The sequence below is a fragment of the Somniosus microcephalus genome, chromosome 4, assembly GCF_052327205.1.
Source record: "Somniosus microcephalus isolate GS21.2 chromosome 4, FLI_Smic_1.0, whole genome shotgun sequence".
NCBI classification, from domain to species: domain Eukaryota; kingdom Metazoa; phylum Chordata; class Chondrichthyes; order Squaliformes; family Somniosidae; genus Somniosus; species Somniosus microcephalus.
Window position 1 is genome coordinate 57,866,632 of NC_140990.1, and position 17,483 is coordinate 57,884,114.

The 17,483-nt window shown below is 50.0% G+C and overlaps 1 protein-coding gene and 1 pseudogene across 20 annotated transcripts in view; one reads left to right on the plus strand and one right to left on the minus strand.

Annotated features, from left to right (window-relative positions):
* Positions 1–2,676, minus strand: part of LOC147118976 (uncharacterized) — a 206,694-nt pseudogene extending 204,018 nt beyond the window's left edge.
* LOC147118975 (uncharacterized) overlaps positions 1–17,483 on the plus strand; it is a 305,332-nt gene that overhangs the window by 219,716 nt on the left and 68,133 nt on the right. For 2 of the 20 annotated variants that reach the window (XM_085984697.1, XM_085984699.1), the window contains exons 1-2: positions 7,362–7,507; positions 7,748–8,248. In XM_085984697.1, the coding sequence (XP_085840823.1) occupies positions 7,362–7,507; positions 7,748–8,248 (647 nt within the window). Of the gene's footprint in view, positions 1–7,276; positions 8,373–17,483 lie in introns of those variants that run through there. The other 18 variants (XM_085984713.1, XM_085984693.1, XM_085984708.1 and 15 more) reach the window with 18 other exon arrangements.

Sequence of the window (17,483 nt, forward strand, 5' to 3'; positions counted from 1 at the left end):
GGGAATCCTCCTCGATCCCGGCAAATTCCAGGGCCGCCTCCTCCGAGGTGGTGAGCTGGGCTCCTGAGGGTGGCCCTCCTCCTGTCCTTGCTCTTTCCCTCTTATTGTGGGCTCTCTTTTCCTGCAATGAGGGACAAAAGTGGAGTTTGAGTGAGAATGAAGGAGTGAGTGTAGAGAATCCATAGCATAGATGTTTAGAAGGAGACAAATGGTCCTCCCTGTGTGTTGTAGGTTGTCATTGCATCACAGTGATAGTGAGTGTGAGGGCTGCATGGTCGAATAGTTAAGTGAATGTGACCATAGAGAGAGAGGGAATGGGTAAGGGTGCAGGGATGTAAGTGTCAAGTGGAATGTGGAGGAAGAGGTTGGCAAAGCAGAGTGCTGGCAAGGAGAGGCGATGGGGATCAGATTGAGGGTGATGGGAAAGTCATACTCACTTTTCCTGTGCGGAGAAGGTCATGAAACCTCTTCCTGCACTGCAGCCAGGTTCTGTGGCTCATTGATATGGAGTTGACCTCCTGGGCCATTTACAGCCACACAGCTTTAGTCTGCTGGGGTGGCTTTTTTCTCCCTGATGAAGGGAACAGCACCTCCTTATTAGATCTTGCTCCCTGCACCAGAGCTTGGAGGGAGGGCTCATCAAATCGAGGTGCACACTTTTGCTTGCTGGTGGACATGGTCGGTAAATGAAGTCCTTCAGACAATGTCCAAAGCGTTTCCAGTCTCCAGAAGAAGCAAGGCTGCTTGCAGGCCTTAAATCCAGCAGCACTGATGATGTCATCGGAGGTGACTTTCTGGATGGAAAGACAAATTGGACCAGGGGTTTCCACACGCTGGAAATCAATTGCCTAATTAGGGGAAAATCGCAATTTTTCAACACTTCACTTCGAAGTCGGGGCCCTGACACGAATCCCTCCTGACACGTTCCAGCCCGCCCACACTGGCAAAATCGAGCCCAAAGAGTCTACAAAGGGATATAGATAGACTAAGTGAGTCGGCAGTAAGGTGGCAGATGGAGTATAATGTAGGGAAATGTGAGGTTATTCACTTTAGTAGGAAGAATAGAAAAACAGAATATTTTTAAATGGTGAGAAACTTTCAAATGTTGGTGTTCAGAGAGATTTGGGTGTCCTCGTGCAAGAAACACAGAAAGCTAGCATGCAGGTACAGCAAGCAATAAGGAAGGCAAATGGCATATTGGCCTTTATTGCAAGGGGGTTGGAGTATAAGGGTAAGGAAGTCTTGCTCCAATTGTACAGGGCCTTGGTGAGACCACACCTGGAGTACTGTGCACAGTTTTGGTCTCCTTATCTAAGGAAGGATATACTTGCCTTGGAGGCAGTGCAATTAGATTGATTCCTGGGGTGAGAGGGCTGTCCTATGATGAGAGATTGTGTAGATTGGGCCGATACTCTCTGGAGTTTAGAAGAATGAGAGGTGATCTCATTGAAACATACAAGATTCTGAAGGGGATTGACAGGGTAGATGCTGAGAGGTTGTTTCCCCTGGCTGGAGAGTCTAGAACTAGGGAGCATAGTCTCAGGATAAGATCGATAGATTTTTCAACTCTAGGGGAATCAAGGGATATGGGGATCGGGCAGGAAAGTGGAGTTGAGGTCGATGATCAGCCATGATCTTATTGAATGGCGGAGCAGGCTCGAGGGGCCGTATGGCCCACTCCTGCTCTTATTTCTTATGTTCTTATGTTCTAACACCACTGTATACCTCCCTCCAGTCCGAAAAATAACCATTCAACACACCTCTCTGTTTTCTATCCTGTAACCACCTTTGTATCCATGCTGCTACTTCCCCCTTTATCCCATGGGCCTCAATTATGTGAACAAGCCCATTATGTGGTACTTTATCAAATGCCTTTTGAAAGTTCATATACACAAAATCAATTGCTCCTCCCTCATCCACCCTCTCTGTTACCGCATCAAAAAACTCAATCCAGTTATTCAAACACGACTTGCCCTTAACAAATCCATGCTGGCTCACCTTTTAGTCCATGCTTGTCCAAGTGGCTGTTAACTTTCTCCCGGATTATTGTTTCTAAAAGCTTCCCCACCACCGACGTTAAACTGACTGCCCTGTAATTTCCAGATTTATCCTTCTCCCCTGTTTCGAACAAGTGTGTAACATTTTCAATCCTCCAGTCCTCTGCCATCACCCCGGTATCTAAGGAGGATTGGAAAATTGTGGCCAGCACCTCCACAATTTCTACCCTCACTTACCTCAGCAACCTGGGATACCTCCCATCCGGACCGGGCGACTTATCCACTTTAAGTACTGCCAACCTTTCTCGTACCTCCTCTATATCTACTTTTATCTCATCCAGCATCCCAGCAACCTCCTCGTTTACCGTGGCTTTGGCGAAGTCATCTTCCTTGGTAAACACCTTGGTAAAAGGAACACGAGTTATTAAGATTGTTGGAATAAGTTCACCTATAAGACAATCAGCTGTGAGAAAATTGACTAAAATAAATTGGTGTGATGCAACAAACATGGAATACACAAACAATGACCGTTTGTATTACATCACCAGCAGATCTACCAAGGCACGGCTCATCCTGGGCCAGAGGATCTGCTGTTTTACAACCATAGGGATGTTATGCGATGTAACGGACCATTTATCAGAGTCACTGACTTACGTTGGCAAAATATGTGTATTTCCATGTTTATTGCATGGAAATTATAGCAGTGATTGGGAGACCAAATTCCAGACAGAAGCACAGATGTGCCGGGAATCTACAGTGTTAATGTGGGGACTGTTAATGCTCCTGTGAAAGAAAGAAAGAAAGAAAGACTTGCATTTTTATAGCGCCTTTCACAACCTCAGGATGTCCCAAAGCGCTTTAAAGCCAATGAAGTACTTTTGAAATGTAGTCACGGTTTTAATGTAGGAAACACAGCAGTCAAATTGCGCACAGCAAGCTCCCACAACAGCAATGTGATAATGACCAGATGATCTGTTTTTTGTGATGTTGATTCAGGGATAAATATTGGCCAGGAGAGTGGGATAACTCCGAAGGCCTTGGGACGTTTTTTCTACATTATAGGTGCTATATAAATGCAAGTTGTTTTTGTTGTTATTGACAGCAGGAACGGATTCAGTTGCCTGTCTGAGGTGGAAACTCATGGATACAGTCACACCAGGGAGAGGCCGCACACCAGCTGAGTTTAAAAAGTGATTCACTCGCTCATCTCACCTACTGACACAATAGCATGTTCACACAGGGGAGAGGCCGTTCAGCAGCTGTGTGTGTGGAAAGGGATTCACTCGGTCATCCCATTCACTGACACACCAGCACAGTCACACCAGAGAGAGATCGGTTCGATACTTCACGTGTGGAAAGGAACTTACTCCGTTTTCCCACCTATTAACACTCCAGCATTAAAAGGTCGAAGGATTTGAGACACAATACTGAAGAAAGGCTGTTTAAATGTGTGTGCGTGGGAAGAAATTCACTCGTTTCTTCTTCTTCTTAGGCAGTCCCTCGGAACCGAGGATGACTTGCTTCCACATTAAAAATGAGTTCTCAGGTGACTGATGAGTCCAATGCGGGACCTACAGTCTCTGTCACAGGTGGGGCAGACGGTGGTTGAAGGGGCGGGTGGGTGGAGTGCTTGGGTTGACGTGCGCTCCTTGTGCTGTTTGCGCTTGGCTTCCGCTTGCTCCCGGCAAAGAGGCTCGAGGTGTTTGGCACCTTCCTGGATGCTTCTCCTCCACTTTGTGGGGTCTTGGGCCAGGGATTCCCAGGTGTCGATGGGGATGTTACACTTTTTCAAGGAGGCTTTGAGGGTGTCCTTGAAGCATTTCCTCTGCCCACCTGGGGCTCTCTTGCCGTGCCAGAGCTCCAAATAGAGCGCTTGTTTTGGGATCCTCGTATCGGGCATGCGGACAATGTGACCCATCCATCGGAGCCGATCGAGCATGGTCAAAGCTTCGATGCTGGGGATGTTGGCCTGAGCAAGAACACCGATGTTGGTGGGCCTATCCTGCCAATGGATTTGCAGGATCTTGCGGAGACAGCGTTGGTGGTACCTCTCCAGTGCTTTGAGGTGCCTGCTGTACATGGTCCATGTCTCTGAGGCATACAGCAGGGCGGGTATCACTGCTGCTCTGTAGACCATGAGCTTAGTGCCGGGTTTGATGTCCTGGTCTTCAAACACTCTCTTCCTCAGGCGACCAAAGGCTGCACTGGCACACTGAAGGCGGTGTTGGACTTTGTCATCGACGTCTGCCCTTGTTGACAGTAGGCTCCCGAGGTATGGAAAGTGGTCCACGTTGTCCAAGGCCTTGTCGTGGATTTTGATAATCGGGGGGCAGTACTGTGTGGCGGGGGCAGGTTGGTAGAGGACCTTTGTCTTACGGATGTTTAGTGTAAGGCCCATGCTCTCATACGCTTCGGTGAAGGTGTTGACGATGGTTTGGAGTTCGATCTCCGAGTGAGCACAGATGCAAGTGTTGTCTGCATACTGTAATTCGATGACAGAGGATGGGACGACCTTGGATCGGGACTGGAGGCGACGGAGGTTGAACAGTTTCCCGTTTGTTCTGTGAATTAGCTCCACAACAGTGGAGAGCTTACTGAGGGTGAGATGGAGCATTGCAGCAAGGAAGATCGAGAAGAGTGTTGGTGCGATGACACAGCCTTGTTTGACCCCGGTTCGTACGTGAATTGGGTCTGTGGTGGAACCGTTGGTCAGGATCACGGCTTGCATGTCATCGTGAAGCAGGCGGAGGAGGATGGTGACAAACTTTTGAGGGCAGCCGAATTTGAGGAGGACACTCCATAATCCCTCACAGTTTACCCACCTGCTGAAACACCAGCGAGTTCACAAGTGCCTGCAGGGTTTGGATTCTGCTGTTGCTGATGTTAATCACATCCAGGACAGAACTATAGCGGATGGCCCATGCAGTTGGGTTTCTGTATAATTTGCATCCTAATTTTAAGGCTTGGCCCTCCGGCCCCAACCTCACCTATCACAGATAATAATTTTCTATATGCTAATACGGACTGTCAATGGCGATGCTTTTACCCAATATTCCCCGCGCGGGCGAATGTGCCCTAGCCACACTACAGGAGCCTAGTGCGCAGGCGCAGCACCGACAGTGATGGAGCATGCGCAGTGCGAGTGGAGGAAAAGGACAAAGGCTGGAGAGTCGCATCGGCAGCGGGTAATGGATGGCGGGGCTCGGGGAGTAATGAACACAGCATGTGGGCGGATAGGCTTCATAAACACCTGGAGTAGGCCGCAAGCCCCGATTAATAACCTAATGGTCCCGCGATTGCTGCTGCGGGGCTTTTCCCCGCTCATAGGCCCAGGTTAACGGCCGCCATCCTGGTAAAGGAGAGTGGGACGCTTCACTGGGTGGCCATGTTGGTGCAGGAACAATGAGTGGGCAGGGCTTCAGGGCACCTGATCCAGGAGCCCCGGGGGTGAAAACCATTGGTGGATTGTGTGTCACGTGTGTGTCCAGCTGCGGGTTTGATTGGTTAGTGACTCGCCCGGGTTACCCAGGGGTTTAAAGTCACAGCAGGGGCGCATGCGCGGCCACCTTTGGGCAGGAACCAGGAGGAGAGAATGTTCTCAATTTCTATCCTGGACTCACCGTGATGGCTTTTGTAAACTGAGAGTGTGCGGCTATCGGGAAAGATTGAACAGGTTGGGGATTTTTTCTTCAGAAAAGGGAAGACTTAGAGGAGACCTAATAGAGGTCTTTAAAATTATAAATTGCTTGGACAGGATAGATGTGGAGAGAATCCAAAACTAGGGGCCATTAATACAAGATAGTTACTAATAAATCCAACAGGGAAATGAGGAGAACTTTCTTTACTCAGAGAGTGGTTAGAATGTGGACCTCGCTAATACAGGAATAAAAACAGAAAATGCTGGAAATACTCAGCAGGTGAGGCAGCATCTGTAGAGAGAGAAACAGAGTTAACGTTTCGGGTCGATGACCCTTCGTCAAAACTGGAAAAAGTTGGAGATGTAACAGGTTTTAAAGCAAGTGTAGGGGCAGGAAGAGGGGGGAGGGGAGGAAAGAACAAAAGGGAAGGTCTGTGATAGGATGGAAGGCAGGAGAGATGAAGAGACAAAAGGGATGATGGTGCAAGGCAAAAGGAGATGGTAATGGGACAAGTTAAGAAACAAAAGATGACTCTAGATGAAGTGTAAATGGCAGGATGGTCAACAGCTGCCATGTGAGAGAGAGAAAAGTGATTGGGGCAGAGGTTATGGCCTGAAATTGTTGAACTCGATGTTGAGTCCGGCAGACTGTAAAGTGCCTAATCGAAAGATGAGGTGCTGTTCCTCGAGCTCACGTTGAGCTTCATTGGAACAGTGGAAGAGGCCGAGGACAGAGAGGTCAGAGTGGGAGTGAAGCGGAGAATTAAAGTGACAGGCGACCGGAAGCTCGGGGTCCCCCTTACGGACTGAATGGAGGTGTTCCGCAAAGTGGTCACCCAATCTGCGTTTGGTCTCCCAATGTAGAGGAGACCACATCGTGAGCAGCGAATACAGTACACTAAATTGCAAGAAGTACAAGTAAATCGCTGTTTCACCTGGAAGGAGTGTTTGGGGCCCTGGACAGTGGGAAGGGAGGAGGTAAAAGGGCAGGTGTTCCACCTCCTGAACTTGCATGGGAAGGTGCTGGGTGAAGGGGAAGGGGTGTTGTGGTGATAGAGGAGTGGACCAGGGTGATGCAGTGTGAGCGGTCCCTTCGGAATGCTGAAAGGGGAGGTGAGGGGAAGATGTGTTTGGTGGTGGGATCGCTAATACGGGAAGTGTTTGAGGCAAATAGCTTTGGTGCTTTCAAAGGAAACGAGATGAGTACATGAGAGAACGGAATAGAAACATATGCTGAAAGGATGAGATGAGGTCGATGGAGTGGGAGGACACTTGTGTGGTTTATGAATACACAGCACAGACTAGCTGGGCCGAATAGCCTGTGCTGTATATTCTATATCATTCTATACAAACTCCTTTTACAGGATATTAGAATGGGAGGATTTGCAGGCGGGAAGCTCAAACCAGACATCACATCAAGATCTGACTGAGTCACTCACTTTATCAGGACCTGAATATCCTCAGCCTTTGAATGTGGAAGGAGAAATGTTTGTCTGTTCTGTCTGTGGGTAAAGATTTCAAACATCAGTGTGACTGGAAAAGCACCGAGACACACACACCCGAGTGAGAGTGTTCCACTGCACTGACTGTGGAAAGAGCTTTAACCAGTTACACAGCCTGAAAAACATCACACCGTTGACAGCGGGGAGAAACCATACACGTGTTCTGTGTGTGGACGAGGCTTCAACCGATCGTCCAACTTGGAGAGACACAAGGACAGCCGCACCATGGAGAAACCATGGAAGTGTGGGGACTGTGGGAAGGGATTCAATTACCCGTCTGAGCTGGAAACTCATCGACGCAGTCACACCGGGGAGAGGCCGTTCATCTGCTCTGTGTGTGGAAAGGGATTCCCTCAGTCATCCAGTCTCCAGTTACACCTGAGAGTTCACACCACGGAGAGACCGTTCACCTGCTTCATGTGTGGAAAGGGATTCACTCAGTCGTCCAACCTCCAGATACACCTGAGAGTTCACAGCGGGGAGAGGCCGTTCACCTGCATTGAATGTGGGAAGGGATTAACTACTTTATCCAACCTGCTGAACCACCAGGGTATTCATACAGATGAGAGACCTTTTAAATGTTCTGACTGTGAGAAGAGTTTTAAAAACAGAAACAAACTGCTGACACACCAACGTATTCACACTGGGGAGAGGCTGTTTACTTGCTCCACATGTGGGAAGGGATTCACTCAATCGTCCAGCCTCCAGATACACCAGCGAGTTCACACTGGGGAGAGGCCGTTCTCCTGCTCTGAGTGTGGGAAGGGATTCAATTGGCCATCCCACCTTCTGACACACCAGCGAGTTCACACTGGGGAGAGGCCGTTCTCCTGCTCTGAGTGTGGGAAGGGATTCACTCTGTTATCGGTCCTTCAGAGACACCAGCGAGTTCACACTGGGGAGCGGCCATTCAGCTGCTCTGAGTGTGGGAAGGGATTCGCTCAGTCATCCGAGCTTCTGATACACCAGCGAGTTCACACCAGGGAGAGGCCGTTCACCTGCTCCGTGTGTGGGAAGGGATTCACTCGTTCATCTGAGCTTCTGATACACCAGCGAGTTCACACTGGGGAGAGGCCATTCACCTGCTCCGTGTGTGGGAAGAGATTCATTCAGTCATCCAACCTGCTGACACACCAGCGAGTTCACACTGAGGAGAGGCCGTTCATCTGCTCTGAGTGTGGGAAGGGATTCAATCGATTATCCAACATGCTGAAACACCAGCGAGTTCACAAGTGACTGCAGGGTTTGGATTCTGCTGTTATTGCTGCTGTTAATCACATCCAGGACAGAATCATGTTCATTCTGGTGTGGAGATGCCGGAGTTGGACTGGGGTGGACAAATGTAAGAAGTCACACGACACCAGGTTATAGTCCAACAGCTTTATTTGAAATCACAAGCTTTCGGAGCGCTGCTCCTTCTTCACCTGAAGAAGGAGCAGCGCTCCGAAAGCTTGTGATTTCAAATAAAGCTGTTGGACTATCACCTGGTGTCGTGTGACTTCTTACACATGTTCATTCTGTCAGTTATAAGAACAGGAGGAGGCTATTTAGCCCCTTGAATCTGTTCCGCCATTCAATGAGATCATGGCTGATCTGTGAGCGAACTCCTTATAGTTGCCTTTGCCCTATATCTGTCATTACTTTTCACCGAGCCCTGGGATCCAGGGAGGACACGGGCTTTACAAACACCAGCCTAGAAAGTCAGTAGCGTTCGCCAGCCGTTAACGCCTTAAGAGGGGTAGATTTCCAGCGCTAGGCACTTAGCGCCCGGGCGCAGTCCGATCTGCGCCTACGCCCAACTTCAGTTGACATTTAGCGCCGGCGCAAAGTGTTTGCGCCCGCTCAGCTGCGCGCGCAGCTTATGACGTCATTTCGTCGTGCAACGCTGTTTGTGCGCCCCAAACCGGAAATTCAGTGGCGCCCGCCCAATGTGGACGTGGCGCTGTTAAGAACTGTGAACTGGAACGCAGCAGAGGCCCTGTGGGCCTCGGGGAGCGCTAATTAAAGGGCACTTAGACTGAACTTTAAAGGCCAGCCATTTTGCTGCAATGACTTTAGTGCTTTGGATTTCTGGACAGAGACCAAGGAACAGACCTTACTGATTTGGGACAACATAGGAGAGGTATTTTTGGCTTCTGGCCAGAGCTTGGAAATTAGACTCATTGTGATTTCACTGTTTGCAAGTTTATTATGGGGGCTGCATGGGGTTCCAACCCTCAGTTCCAGCATTATGTGCGAAGGGCTCGCAGACGCTGTGTGAGAGGGCCAGCCATGCCTAGACGCAGAGGGGCCATCAGGCGTCGGCAACGTAGGCCTTACCCACTCAGGGAATACCGCCAGCAGGTGTCCTATCTCACCATGACTGCCGCGCATTGTGTTAAGAGGCTGCGCTTCAGAAGGGAGGTGGTTGCAGAGATCTGCCAGCTGCTTCACAGAGATCTGCGTCCACAGCTGATGTGCAGGACGTCTCTGTCGGTGGAAGTGAAGGTCACGGTGGCTCTGAACTTTTATGCAAGCGGCTCCTTCCAAGCCGCTGCTGGGGACATAGCAAACATCTCCCAGTTCGCCGTGCATCGCTGCATCCGGCAGGTCACCGATGCCCTTTTCGCAAGGAGACACCAATTCATCTCCTTCCCCATGACCCTAGAGAGGCAGGAGCAGCGTGCAGTCGAATTTGCCAGGATCACCGACTTCCCCATGGTGCAGGGCGCCATTGACTGCACGCATGTGGCTATGCGGGCACCTATCGACAATGCCGAGGATTACCGCAACCGGAAGGGCTACCATTCCCTCAATGTACAGCTGGTGTGTGACAACAGGCAGCGCATCCTAGCTGTCAATGCCCGCTTTCCAGGAAGCAGCCACGATGCATTTATCCTGCGCCAGACTACTGTGGCTGACATGTTCGAGGCACAGCCTCCACCAAGGGGATGGCTTATTGGGGACAAGGGCTACCCTTTGTGTACATGGCTCATGACCCCGCTCCGCGCGCCCAGGACCCCTGCGGAGGAGGCATACAATGAAAGCCATCAAGCCACAAGGAACATCATAGAGCAAACGATTGGCGTCCTCAAGCAACGGTTCCGCTGCCTGGATTGTTCCGGCGGATCTCTACAGTATTCGCCAGATAGAGTCTCCCAGTTCGTCGTCGTTTGCTGCATGCTGCACAACCTGGCTATCCGCAGGACTCAGGCACTGCCACCTCGCGTTGGACCACCACCTCAGGAGGACGAGCAGGAGGACCATGAGGAGGAGGAGGTGGAGGAGGAGTACCAGCCCAGGAGGGAGCCACAAGGCCCAAGGGCCGTCCGCCGGCGGCTTATTGAATGACACTTCTAGGCCCCCTGTCAGGGAATGGCTTGTGGCAATGAACGCACCTGAATGCAGCCGCTCCGCAAGCCCTCAGCCGGTTAACGCAACAACCACTTGAAACATGACACCTGGACAAGCTGAATAAATAAAAAGCTTTATTTAACAAACTCAGGGCCCTTCCCACATGAAACAGAAAAACAGACAAGACCCCCAAAAAACAGTCAAAAACATATCTCACTCCCACAACCTGGGGAGGAATAACAAAAATTGTCCTTCCAATTGGCCTTCATCCTCGGCCTTACCAAAATAAGCCCCCCCGCTCCAGAACACAAACACCCCCATATAAAAAAACATTTGCCTTCATCTTCGGCCTTACCAAAATAAGCCCCCCCCCTCCAGAACACAAACACCCCCATATAAAAAAAACAGTTGGCAACACACTCTACTTGGTGTGCCGAGAGGGCGAGTCCTTGTGCAGGCTTCTCCGGCCCCTGCCCGACCTGTTGCTCCGCCTCAACCTGGGCCCTGTGGGTGTTGCAAGGCTGGGGGAAGGCTCCTGAGGGGCACAATGCGTGACGGCAGATGCCCTTGGGGGTCGGCCTAGACGAGGTCCGGCCCTGGAGGGGCGGGCTGCTGACTGCTGCAGCTGTGGCTGGCCAGCATCAGTCTCTCCAGCAGCTCGTCGCACCTTGGCTAGGGGAGTGGCAGTGGCAGCTGCAGCAATGGGGGCAAGCTGGCTGATGCCAGGCGCTCGCTGGTCGCCAGAGACACTGGCACTCGGCCGGCCTGGCACTGCAGCAAGCGCTGCAATCTGGTGAAGGCCAGACCGCTGTGCTGCAGCAGGGCGGCGGGTGCCCTGGCGATGCTTCCGTGACACGAGTGTGGCAGAAGTGAGTACGCGAACTGCCCTGGTCTGTGCCCGCATCAGATCAGCCAGTGTCTGGACGGCACCACTCATGAACTCGCGACTCGCGTCCTGTGCTGCCGCGAGTTGCTCGACACCCCTGGCCTGTGCTGCCGCGAGTTGCTCGACACCCCTGGCCTGTGAGTCCCCGAAATTGGCCACACTATGAGCCAGGGACTCAATGGCCTGAGGCAACTGTCCCACAACCCCCATGAACTCGTTGTGGCGCCGCTCCGAGGCCGCGGACATTTCATCAAGGAGGCGCACCTCCTGGGCGAGGACCGTCTCCGGACTGGAGGGCGGACTCTCCCTCTGGGGAGAAGGCCGCCGAGCTGCCCGACCCTTCCCGCGTGCCAGGACGCCACTGGGCCCAGCAACTGCCCTCCCCTGCAACACTTCCCCCCTCTGGGGAGAAGGCCGCCGTGCTGCCCGACCCTTCCCGCATGCCTGGATGCCACTGGGCCCAGCAACTGCCCTCCCCTGCAACACTTCCCCCTGGCTCTCCTCCAGGCAAGACGTGTCCCCTCCATTGCCATCCCCTGGCGCGGATGAGGGTTCCCCCGATGTGCCGCCTTCCTCTTGGTCCTCGTCGTCCTCCTCTTCTGAGGGACTGGCACTCTCAGCTTCAGGGACCTCCTCCTCACCAGCTGAAAGCAGGAAGGCACAAGAGTAGCTTTAGAGTGAGGACAGGGCGTCAGCGAGGGAGGCATAAGTGGTGCCATTATGCGCATTGGTGGGACAGTGGCAAAGGATGTAGATCTGAAGCGCAAGGGGAACCAGAGAGGTCCAAACGGTCATGTCCTTACCATTGGGTCCCAGCACAGGGTTGGCATCTCCAATAGCAACGGGGCCAGTCACCCGGCCACGCACGAGTCGAGCCACGCTCTCCTCCAGCTGACTGAGCTGCTGGAACTGGGGACGGCCTCCCCCGGTGACAGTCTGGCTCTTCAAATTCCGCGCCAGCTTGGCCTGCAAGAGAAAGGACGGCCTCTACGTACAGTGTGGTGCCCTGTTGTTGTGTGCACTGCCTCCCATGGTCGAATAGCTTGGCCAGTGTGTTAAGTGCAGAGAGTGCTATTGATGATCATGCCAGTGCCATAGCTGCGGGAGGAGGGCTGGCCATTAGGCCTTTGAGGTCCCTTTGCCCATAATGTGAGGTGCACATGCAAGGATGAGGAGGACACTGGAAAGGGTACTCACCCTGACCAACCGACTGAGGTCGTTGTACTTCTTGCGGCATTGGTCACCAGTCCTGGGGACATCGCTGTTGGCTGACACCCTCAGGGCGATTTCCGTCCAGGCTCTCCTGTACTGCCTCCTGGGAGCCTTCTTGCCACTGTCCGGGCACAAGATCTCTCTGTTCTTTTCCAACCCCCTAAGCAGCACCCTCAAAGCATGCTCTGAGAAGCGCTGCGCTCGTTCACGGGCCTTCTGCATGGCTTCAGGCGCTATTTGGGTCCACCAGCAGTGTTCAGGCCTAGCTGCAGGGCTCCACTATCCAGGGCGTGGCTGCAGACAAAGTCGACCCTTCCCCCTTTAAGAGCTGGCCGGCGTCAGGGTGTCTGCTGTCAATCAAAACATGACCGCACCTGCGCTGCGCCCGGCCTCGGCGTTATCAGTCCGCACCGCCAGCTTAGCGCCTAAAGATAGGAGTGCAATGCCAGTTTCAGCGCTCGCCCAAACTCCTTGGCCAAAGCTACTGAATTTTGGTGAAGTGGCCTCCACTTTCCGGCGGGCGCTAACTTTAGCGCCCGCCCGACTTTACCGCCCCAAAAGTGGCTATACTGAATTTCTAGGCCACCGAGCACTGCCCCAGGCCCGAATCTAAAACAGTGAATATTCAGGAGAGGGAGAGCAACCAGTGAGTGTAGAACTGAACCCAGCCAGAGTCAGCACCTTCAGGGGAGGCGAGGGAGGGGAACCAGTGAGTGTAGAACTGAACCCAGCCAGAGTCAGCACCTTCAGGGGAGGAGAGGGAGGGGAACCAGTGAGTGTAGAACTGAACCCAGCCAGAGTCAGCACCTTCAGGGGAGGAGAGAGGGGAGAACCAGTGAGTATAGAACTGTATCTAACCCATGCTAATCAGCCACTCTATTTGTTGAACTGAATAATAAACTATTTCAGTTCAGTGATTATTTTTTGAAGCTGTGTATAATTGTAATGGTGGGCCTGCGCTGTGAGTGTATTGATTTTCTGAAGCTGTGTATATTTGTAATGCTGGGCCTGTGCTGTGAGTGTATTGATTTTCTGAAGCTGTGTATAATTGTAATGGTGGGTCTGTGCTGTGAGTGTATTGATTTTCTGAAGCTGTGTATAGTTGTAATGCTGGGCCTGTGCTGTGAGTGTATTGATTTTCTGAAGCTGTGTATAATTGGAATTGGCCAGGATACTGGGGATAACTCCCCTGCTCTTCTTCGAAATAGTGCCATGGGAACTTTTACGTCCACCTGAGAGAGCAGATGGGACCTCAGTTTAACGTCTCCGCTGAAAGACGGCACCTCTGACAGTGCAGCACTCCCTCAGCACTGCACTGGAGTGTCAGCCTAGCTTTATGTGCTCAAGTCCCTGGAGTGGGACTAGAACCCACAACCTTCTGACTCCGAGGTGACTTATTCCCCTTATTGGACACAAGGCTCTTTGTTTCACAACGCACTGTCTCAGATTTTAAAGATGTTTCATTCACCAGAAAATGACAAAGTACAACATTAAATAAATCTGGAATGAAAAGTTTGTATCAGTGATGATGACCATGAACCTATCGGATTGTGTAAAAACCCACCTGGTTCACTAATGTCCTTTAGGGAAGGAAATCTGCCGTCCTTACCCGGTCTGGCCTATATGTGACTCCAGACCCACAACAATGTGGTTCACTCTTAACTGCCCTCTGAAATGGCCCAGCGAGTCACTCAGTTGTATTCAGAAGGCGGCTCACCACCACCTCCGAGGGCAATTAGAGATGGGCAATAAATACTGGCCTTGCTGGCGATGCCCACATCCTGTGAATGAATAAAAACACACAGTGGTCACCTTCAGAACATAAGAATTAGGAGCAGGAGTCGGCCATACGGCCCCTCGAGCCTGCCCCGCCATTCAATAAGATCATGGCTGATCTTCAACCTCAACTCCACTTTCCCACCTGATCCACATATCACTTGATTCCACTAGAGTCAAACATAAAGTGTCTGATATAATGTGTATTATGGGAAAGAGAAGTTTAGTCCGAGTTAGAAACTCAAACAGGCGTTTCACTGCAGACAGGTCGCCATGGCAACACTGATGAGACATTCCATTCACTGAATCGACTGCTTGGAATCTGTAATCAGATCAGGGGAAAGAACAGGGTTTGCCGTTATTAACCAAAGTGAGTAATAAAATATATTCGATTATAATGTGTGATGTTTATACCTAGAATTGTGAAACTAAGAAATAACATTATTAACAGCAGGCAGGGTAGTTTAGGGATAATGAGAACATTACTGAAGAAAAGTAACTGCTGGGAACCAGGGAATGTGTCCTTGTAAACCACATTAGAGAAATTCCAGCTGTCTTTTCCTCATTTCCTGCCAAAACCCAGAGTCCGGTGCCAGAGATGGATCACTGCAGGGTATAAAAGTGAGGGGATCCTGATGTAAGGAGGCAGTCGGGACTGGAGACACCGGAGATCAAGCTCAGAGCACCCGAGGTTCCATCCAGCGGGCTGACCTCGTGTAAGTTACTGTGGACATGCGGGACTTGCATGTTTACTCTGATAGAGGATCAATGTAAGCTACGGTAGAGGACAGAGAATCTGCTCATCTTATATTTCTTAATGAGGTGTTAAAGATGCTGGCAGTAGACTCTTGAACCTGCAAATTAATAAGACAAGGCGTTAGCTAGAATCTTAGACCTCTTTACTGTTCTACTCCTCTGCTCCTTTTAAACTTTTTCCATTTAATATACTTTTCCTACTATTTTCTTCCTCCCAAAATCTATCACCTCACATTTCTCTGTGTTATATTTGATCTGATATCTACCCTGATCATTTCTCTATATTGAGAAGAGCAATGGCCCCACACTGACCCCGGGGGACACCACAAAATGCTGCGGTACAGAGGGATCTGGGGGTCCTCGTACATGAAACACAAAAAGTTAGCATGCAGGTACAGCAAGTAATTAGGAAGGCAAGTGGAATATTGGCCTTTATTGCAAGGGTGATGGAGTATAAAAGTAGGGAAATCTTGCTACAACAAATAGAGGTAAATGAATATGATATGATTGGAATTACGGAAACATGGCTCCAGGGGGACCAAGGCTGGGAACGCAACATCCAGGGGTATTCAATATTCAGGAAAGATAGGCAAAAAGGAAAAGGAGGTGGGGTAGCATTGCTGGTTAAAGAGGGGATTAACACAATTGTAAGGAAGGATATTAGCTCTGATGATGTGGAATCTGTATGGGTAGAACTGAGAAATACCAAAGGGCAGAAAACATTAGTGGGAGTGGTGTATAGACCCCCAAACAGTAATGCAGAGGTTGGGGATGGCATTAAAAAGGGAAATTAGAGAAGCGTGCAATAAGGGCACAGCAGTCATCATGGGTAACTTTAATCTACATATAGATTGGGCTAACCAAATTAGTAACAATACTGTGGAGGAGGAATTCCTGGAGTGTTTACGGGATGGTTTCCTGGACCAATATGTCGAGGAACCAACTCGGGATCAGGCCATCTTAGACTGGGTATTATGCAATGAGAAAGGATTAATTAGCAATCTTGTTGTGCGAGGCCCCTTGGGTCAGAGCGATCATAATATGATCGAATTCTTCATCAAGATGGAGAGGGAAGTAGTTGACTCAGAGACTAGGGTCCTGAATTTAAATAAAGGGAACTATGATGGTATGAGACGTGAATTGGGTAGGATTGATTGGGGAATGTCACTCAAAGGGTCGACGGTGGATAGGCAATGGCAAACATTCAAAGATCACATGGATGAACTACAGAATTTGCTTATCCCAGTTTGGCATAAAAAATAAATCAAAAAAGGTGATTCAATCGTGGCTGACAAGGGAAATTAAGCATAACATAAGATCCAAAGAGAGGGCATATAAATTGGCCAAAAAAAGCAGCAAACCTGAGGATGGGGAGCAGTTTAGGATTCAACAAAGGGGGACAAAGGGATTAATTAAGAGGGGGAAAATAGATTATGAAAGTAAGCTTGCAGGGAACATAAAAACTGACTGTAAAAGCTTTTATAGATATGTGAAGAGAAAAACATTGGTGAAGTCAAGCATAGGTCCCTTGCAGTCAAAATCAGGGGAATTTATAATGGGGAACAAAGAAATTGCAGACCAATTAAATACATATTTTGGTTCTGTCTTCACAAAGGAGGACACAAATAACCTCCCAGAGATGTCGGGGAACATAGGGACTAATGAGAGGGAGGAACTGAAAGAAATCAGTATTTGTAGAGAAATGGTGTTGGGGAAGTTGAAGGGATTGAAGGCCGATAAATCCCCAGGGCCTGATAATCTACATCCTAGGGTACTTAAGGAAGTGGCCCTGGAGGTAGTAGATGCATTGCTGGTCATCTTCCAGAACTCAATAGACTCTGGAACAGTACCCATGGATTGGAGTGTAGCTAATGTTACCCCATAATTCAAAAAAGGTGGTAGAGAAAAAGCGGGGAATTATAGACCGGTAAGCCTGACATCGGTAGTGGGGAAAATGCTAGAGTCCATTATAAAAGATGTAATAGCAGAGCACTTGGAAAGCAGTGACAGGATCGGACAAAGTCAACATGGATTTACAAAAGGTAAATCGTGCTTGACTAATCTACTGGAATTTTTTGAGGATGTAACTGGTAAAATAGATAAGGGAGAACCAGTTGATGTGGTGTATTTGGACTTTCAGAAGGCTTTCGATAAGGTCCCGCATAAGAAATTAGCTTGTAAAATTAAGGCACATGGGATTGGGGGCAAGGTATTGACTTGGATAGAGAACTGGTTGGCAGATCGAAAGCAAAGAGTTGGAATGAACGGTTCGTTTTCTGAGTGGCAGGCAGTGACTCGTGGGGTACTGCAAGGATTGGTCCTAGGACCCCAGCTGTTCACAATATATATCAATGATCTGGACGAGGGAATTGGATGTAATATCT